This window comes from Loxodonta africana, chromosome 20 (assembly GCF_030014295.1).
Source record: "Loxodonta africana isolate mLoxAfr1 chromosome 20, mLoxAfr1.hap2, whole genome shotgun sequence".
Taxonomy (NCBI): Eukaryota; Metazoa; Chordata; class Mammalia; order Proboscidea; family Elephantidae; genus Loxodonta; species Loxodonta africana.
In genome coordinates this window covers 68,753,634-68,760,585 of record NC_087361.1, presented here as the reverse complement: position 1 = coordinate 68,760,585, position 6,952 = coordinate 68,753,634, and the positions used below count along the sequence as shown (strand labels likewise).

Here is a 6,952-nt window from a genome sequence, read left to right as displayed (position 1 = left end):
TTTTCGACCTAAAGGATATTGTGCTTAACCTCTCCAGGGTTCTAATGAAAGCCACGAATACTCTCCGGGGGGTGCGTTGGGTATGTAGAAGATTTGCCCTCTTTTCCGGGGGAGAGGAGGGCGCCGTCAGACCCTCGAAGTCCATCTGCGAAGCCCCTAGGTTTAAGGGGAGAGATCTCGGGTTTCCTCCACCGCCAAAGCCCAGGCCAGGTTGGTGTGTGGGAGCGCTTGTACCTAGGCGAAGGGCTGGGAGATCCCTCTCTCGAGCCTGTGTACGTACAGGGCGTCGCGGGGTCTCAGTTTGCCCAGCTCTAAAATGGGCACTCAGAGCCCTCGGACCCCGGCGCTGAGGAAGAGATGGAGTGGGGCGAAGAGCGGCTCCGGGCTGGGCTCCGCAGCCGGGGGAGGGTGGGCATGTGTGTTTGGCAAGCAGGGGGAGCGGCGCCCGGGCCGCACGCGGAAGGCGCAGAGCCGGCGCGGGGCCCACCGGCCGCCGAGGCGCCCCCGCCGCTCCGCGGGCCGAGGGCGGGGCCCCTGGCCGGGCGGCCCCTCCCGGCCCCTCCCGGCCCCTCCCTCCCGGCCGCCGGCCTCCCCAGCCCGGCCGGCCTCCGCGGGCGGCGCGGCACTCGGGCAGCGGCCGCGAGCCGGGAGCGGGGCCATGGGCTGCGACGGGCGCGTGTCGGGACTGCTCCGCCGCAACCTGCAGCCCACGCTCACCTACTGGAGCGTCTTCTTCAGCTTCGGCCTGTGCATCGCCTTCCTGGGGCCCACGCTGCTGGACCTGCGCTGCCAGACGCACAGCTCGCTGCCCCAGATCTCCTGGGTCTTCTTCTCGCAGCAGCTCTGCCTCCTGCTGGGCAGCGCCCTCGGGGGCGTCTTCAAGAGGACGTGAGTGCCGGCCCGCTGCCCCCGCCCGCAGCCCCCCGCTCCCTCCGCGCCTCTCCCGCCGCGCTCGGCACCGCCGCGGCCACCCTGCCCTTCCCGCCGCCGCCCCGCTCCCAGCGGGGCTGCCCGCGCCTCTGCGAGGGGCCGGCGACCACCCCCCACCCCGCGCCCCGGCTCTGCCCCCTTCGCGCCGCCTTAGCTGCAGGGCTGCCCCCCTCCCCCACCCCAGCTCTCCCCGGAAAACTCCTGAGACTGAAGGTGACTTCTGGGTTATTTATTTTCCTTCACTCACCCCTGAGAGAGGGTGAAACCAGCTCTCAGCCCGCTTCTCCCACCCCTCACCTCAGAGAGAGCGAGGGAGCCGTGGAGTTTGTGGCGGCGGGAGGCCTCTGCCGCACAGCGGGTCTGAGGCTTGGTAGCGGCCCCCGCTGCCAGGGGCGGTTTTGGCCGTGAAGCGGAAGGTGAGTGGGAGTGTCACCCCAGTGGCAGTGCCGGGTGCCAGAGCTGGCCTGCGGCTTGACAGAGCTGCTGGGCGCGGGCTCCGCTCAGGTAATCAGCTCCAGGTCAGCTGCCACGGGCTACCCCTTCCCCGGGTGGCCATGGGGCTGGTGGGCCTGTGTGGTCCTGGCTCGCCGGGACAGCCTTCCTGCATGGACCACTGCCCAGGAGGCAGAGCCCGTCCAACCCTGAGACACGCAGGACCTGGCTGCTAGGGCCGGGTGGGGGAGGCACAGATGTCTCACCCAGGGGGACCCTCATCCCAGGTGCCCCTCCTGCTCCCTGCTGATGTTACTTCTCCCTGGCCTCTGCCTGGGCAGGGCTCTCCCTGGCATGGCTCCCGGGGATGCCCCTTTGCATACCATTCTAGAGCCCCGTTCACAATGGACCGGGCAGCTTGGGGAAGGCATTGTCACAGGCCTCATCTCTCCTCCTCCCCCCTCCTCCACAGCGTTTTTGGAAAAGCAGTGAAATTCACTCTCCCAGTGCAGATGGGAAAACAGAGACCCAGAGCGGGGGCATAGATGATGTGCAAGCCAGAGGCTGGTGCACTGAATTCTCTAGTCCCAGCTCTCGGCCAAGTGGTTTCCTGGATTGCGTGGACTCAGGCAAGCAGAGGGCCTTAGGAAGAAACCACAGCTGGGCTATCCCAGAGAAACCTCTGGAGGGACAATTCTGGGCCAAGCCGCAGGCCAGCACTGCTCCTAGCTGTCACTCCTACTCTCCATCCTGTTGTCATCAAGTCGATTCTGACTCACAGCGACTCACAGCGACCCTGAAGGAGAGAGTAGAACTGCCCCATAGGGTTCCCAAGGCTGTAATATTCACGGAAGCAGCCTGCCACATCTTCTTCCCATGGAGCAGCTGGTGGGTTCCAACCGCTTAACCACTGCACCACCAGGATTCCTTAAGCGGTCTCCATGAGAGTGGGTTTTCCACTCCACCTCAGTCAGTGCAGTTGAAGAGGAGCTCAGGTGTCCATACAGATGGACCCCACCTTACCAAAAACCAAAAAGCAAACCCATGCTGTTGAGTTGATTCTGACTCATAGTGACCCTATAGGACAGCGTAGAACTGCCCCAGAGGGTTTCCAAGGAGCAGCTGGTGGAGTCAAACTGCTGACCTTTTGGTAAGCAGCAGAGCTCTTAACTACTGCATCACCAAGGCTCCTGGGCCCCACCCTAGGCCACCCAAATTTACAAAACAGTACTCATTAGGGAGTGATTATCCCATTACCAAATCGTCTTATAAACAAAATTCTCCTCTTAAATAGCAACTGTCTTTGTGTGCAGTAGTGTTTTTGTGGGTTTGGCACAGGACTTTTGTGAATTGTGTAGGGGGATTCAGAAAACCTTAAAAAGCTCAAGATCCGTTTTGCCTACAGGCTTAATTAGAAATGAAGATAAGTATCTCTAGATATCAGGGTGCTTTTCCCCCTAAAGTATTCTGACTTACGAAAGCTCCCTTACCCGGGACTTTTTAGGAGTATGTGTAGTGCAAAGAGCAGGAAGGAAAATGGGGGATCATTCCAAATGGCAGGTTGGTGAGCTTGGTTTTGTGAAGCCGGCAGAGATACACACCCAGCTGGGCCACCTCTTCTTGCTTGCTTATTGACTCCCTAGGGCTCCTTTTTTGAGGGTTCCTTCCTCTCCACCAGCAGTGGAGAGGCCCTGCAAGAGGAGACTGGCTCCAAGAAAAGAAAGATGGCAGTGGCAACAACACTAATTTACTGAGCACTTACTCTGTGCCTGCCATTGGTCTTAGTGCTTTACATGTGTGACTCATTTAATCTGAAGAACAACCCTGTAAAAGACTACTGTTATCTCCATTTTATGCATAAGAAAATTTACAGAGAGATTAAGTGATTTGCCCAGCTGCTAAGAAGCCTAGCTTACACTTGTACCTGGCAATTGTCTCTAGAACCAGATACTTTGGAAATGTCTCTTGCTTTGTGAATGGACGGAAACCCTGATTGTGCTGCTAACCAAAAGGTCAGCAATTCGAATCCACCAGGTGCTCCTTGGAAACTCTGTGGGGCCGTTCTACTCTGTCCAATAGGGTCGCTATAGGATCACTATGAGTCAGAATCGACTTGACCGCGATGAGTTTGGTTTTTTTGCTTTTTATGAACAGCCAGCTTCAGCTCTGCAGATCAGACACAGGCCTGGGATGAGTATCCCTATGGTACTCATGGAATGAGTATTCCTGAGTTCCCACAGTCCTGGGAAGGAAGCTGTGGGCCTCTGGGGCTTCCTGCTGGCAACTGAGGCCCCGTAGGTCCTAACAGCAGTTCAGGTTTAAATTCTGAACCTCTGTTCCTCCCTACTGCGCCACCCCCCCCCCCCCGCCCCCCCGGCCCATTGCCAAAGCAAAATGCCGTAAAGAACACTTTCCTTTGGCTAAGAGCAAAGCAGACTTCCAGTGGAAATGGAAGGATCCCACAGGGGAGGCCTTTGGTGCAGACAGAGTCCACTACTACCTAGCTAGTGCTGAGCAGCTCCTCCTAATCCCCCCAAACAAACAGAACCTCCTTCAGCTCTAAAACCGGCCTCTAAAGCCTGGTTCCTTGGGGCCTCACCACTTCTCAGTTCAAATGCTAATACCCCTGGAAGTGATTTCAGCTTAAGTGATTACCCGCTAGTGTGAGCTAGGCCGGTACTTGTGAGTAGGGGATTGGTTTAACAAATCTGCAGGACAGCTGTTGCGGGGGAGTTGGGGGGAGTGCGGGATGGCATGCCAGGGAGGACAGTGGGGCCTGCCTCTTTCTCTCAGGTTCCTGCTTGGGCCAAGCCTACTGCCTGACCCAGACTTAGTACCCAGGAGGAAAGGAGCTTCTGGACTCTGGCATAGAGGCATGCCTTGGAGGGACAGCATGGGGAGAAATCTTGGCAAGAGCATCTGATGTTAGGATGGGGACGGGGAGGGTTTGGGCCCTCTGCTCAGGGTAGCTTCAGCCTTCCCCTTGTGTCTATCTGTCTGTCTGTCTTTCTCTTTCAACCTCTGTTACTTGATTGTGGGGCTTCTAGCCTAGACAGAGACCTTGAAGGAGGTCACTGCACGTGGGCCAAGAAGGAGAGGAGGGTGCAGTTAGGCTAAGAAGAATTTGGACTAGACCTTCCTTAGAAAAACCTTGCTTACCATGAGCAGGGAAATCAGAAGAGAAAACAAAAGCCACCTGGCTGACAAGGTATATAGGTATGTGCTTTGTCAGACTGGAAAGGGGAGGTGGTATTTAGAGAAGGGGTTAGTTTTTTTCCTGGTGTATTGGGGACCTGTCTAACCACTCTGGGCAGCTGGGAGACCCCATTATCTCAGAGGCATCAGGGTAACAAAATGGCTTTCAGAGCTCCCACAGCAGACTTCCCCTCACCTCTCCTTGGCCTTTCCCCTGCATGTACCCTCTCCATCGAAAGCTTGTTGGGTTCTTCCTCTCTTTGCCCCATTCACTATCTCCTTCTCAACTTTTCTTTTTTCTCAAATCCTTATCAGCCTGCATGTCCTGCTGTGCCCCAGCCCCCGCTGTTGCTCCCTCTGCCCATTGCATGAAACCCAGTCTCCTGCACACTGTTTCCCAAGCCAGCCTCCTGGGAGGGGGCTCTCCTCCAGCACGTTCCTCCTCTGCACTGACCTGCTGGCCCACTGACCCCCTGCGGTCCCCAGTACATGACACAAATGCAGTGCTGTCCTGAGCTGGACTGTGGTTGGTCTTCCCCTACTAGAAAGCCTCTGCTGGGTAGCAGATCGTTTTTTTTTTTTTTTTTTTTGTATGAGTGTATCCCAAATATTGCATAGGACATATTTATGCTAAAAAATTATTTTTTTATTGTACTTTAGATGAAGGTTTACAGAACAAACTAGTTTCTCATCAGTCAGTAGACACATTGTTCTGTGACCTTGGTTAACAACCCCACAACATATGAACACTCTCCCTTCTCAACCCAGGGTTCCCTATCATCAGCTGTCCTCTTCCCTCCTGCCTTCGAGTCCCTGCCCCAGGGCAGGTACACCCCTTTAGTCTTGTTTTGTTCCATGGGCCTGTTCAATCTTTGGCTGAAGGGTGAACCTCAGGAGTGACCTCATTACTGAGCTGAAAGGGTGTCTGGGGGCTATGTTCTCAGGGAAAAATTATTTGTTATTTGTCTGGGGTTAAAGTTTAACTGGTGAGTGTCCTGTACTTTACCTGACAACCCTAAAAGAGAGGAAGAAGAAGCCTCTGCTCCTCTTCCAGCAGCCTGTCAACCCACTAGCATCCAGCAAACCTTTACCTAAAGCTTCCTGGCTCCCACACCAGACGTGATCCTAGCTTTACAAATCCTTCTCAACATGGAGTTACCAAAACCCAAAAAACCAAACCCGTTGCTGTTGGTTTGATTCCGACTCATACTGACCCTATAGAACAGGGTCGAACTGTCCTCTAGGGTTTCCAAGGCTGGAATCTTCATGAAAGCAGATTGCCACATCTTTCTCCCCTGGGGCAGTTGGTGGGTTCCAACCACGAACCTTTCAGTTAGCAGCTGAGTTTTTTAACCGCTGTACCACCAGAGCTCCTTGGAGTTAATCATATAACCGAATAATTCCACCTGAGAGAACTGAAAACGTGTCCACACAATAACCTGTACACAAACATTCATAGCGGGATTATTCCTAAGAACCAAAAAGTGAAAACAACCCAAATGGCCCTCAGCAGATGAACGGATTAACAAAATCAGGTAGAGCCATACAATGGGATATTATTCACCCATAAAAAGAATGAAGCACTGATATCTGCTACACATGAACTTTGAAAATATGCTAAGTGAAAGAAGCCACGAAAGACCACATACTGTCTGGTTCCATTTGTATAAAATGTCCAGAACAGGCAAAGCTATAGTCCAGAAAGTGGCCTAGTGTTTGCCTAGGGCTGGGGGCGGGTGTGGAGAATAATGGGGAGTGACTGCTAATGGGTACAAGTGTTTCTTTTTGGAGTGACGAGCACGTACAAAGCTTGTATTGCGGTAATAGTTGCATGACTGGCTGCTACTCTTCAGCTGGGACAGGGCGGGGTGGGGGCAGTAATACCTACTTCTAACAGCCCTGCGCCGGCCTCCTGGGGTTGCCCAAGGGAGTTGCAGCAGGAATGGGGCAGGGCCTGGGGGACAATCCAGGAGTTGGCTCCGTCCCTCCCCGACCCACCACTGAGCAGGGTACTCTGGGCCCTATGGTGTTCTTTACAGGAGCTCAGGGCAGGAGGGAAGGGGCGTTGCGGGGGGGCGGGGTGTGGGGAGCTGCAAGTGGCTGGGGAGGATCCCAGGGAGCAAGAGAAGGAAGAACAAATGTAACCTGACTTTGAGTCCTCAGAGCAGCCTCAGGAGGCAGATCTTACTATTCCCATTGTATAGTGAAGAAAACTGAGGCCCAGAGGGGCTAAAACGAAGGTACTTGCCCCAAGCCACATAGCTGGGAAGTGGCAGAGGTGGGCCACTTCACCCATGTTGCCAAAGCTGCTTTGACATTATTCTTCCATAATTTTCAACTACCCACATTCTGGAAGGGGCTGTTGACCAGGCCATTTAGAACAGGCAATGCATTT

General features: G+C 54.9%; 1 protein-coding gene across 1 annotated transcript in view; it reads left to right on the top strand.

Annotated features, from left to right (window-relative positions):
• Positions 1-658: 658 nt before the first annotated feature.
• MFSD4A (major facilitator superfamily domain containing 4A) overlaps positions 659-6,952 on the top strand; it is a 42,244-nt gene continuing 35,950 nt past the window's right edge. The window contains exon 1 of the mRNA XM_064273302.1: positions 659-888. Coding sequence (XP_064129372.1) covers positions 659-888 — 230 coding nt within the window. The remainder of the gene's footprint in view (positions 889-6,952) is intronic.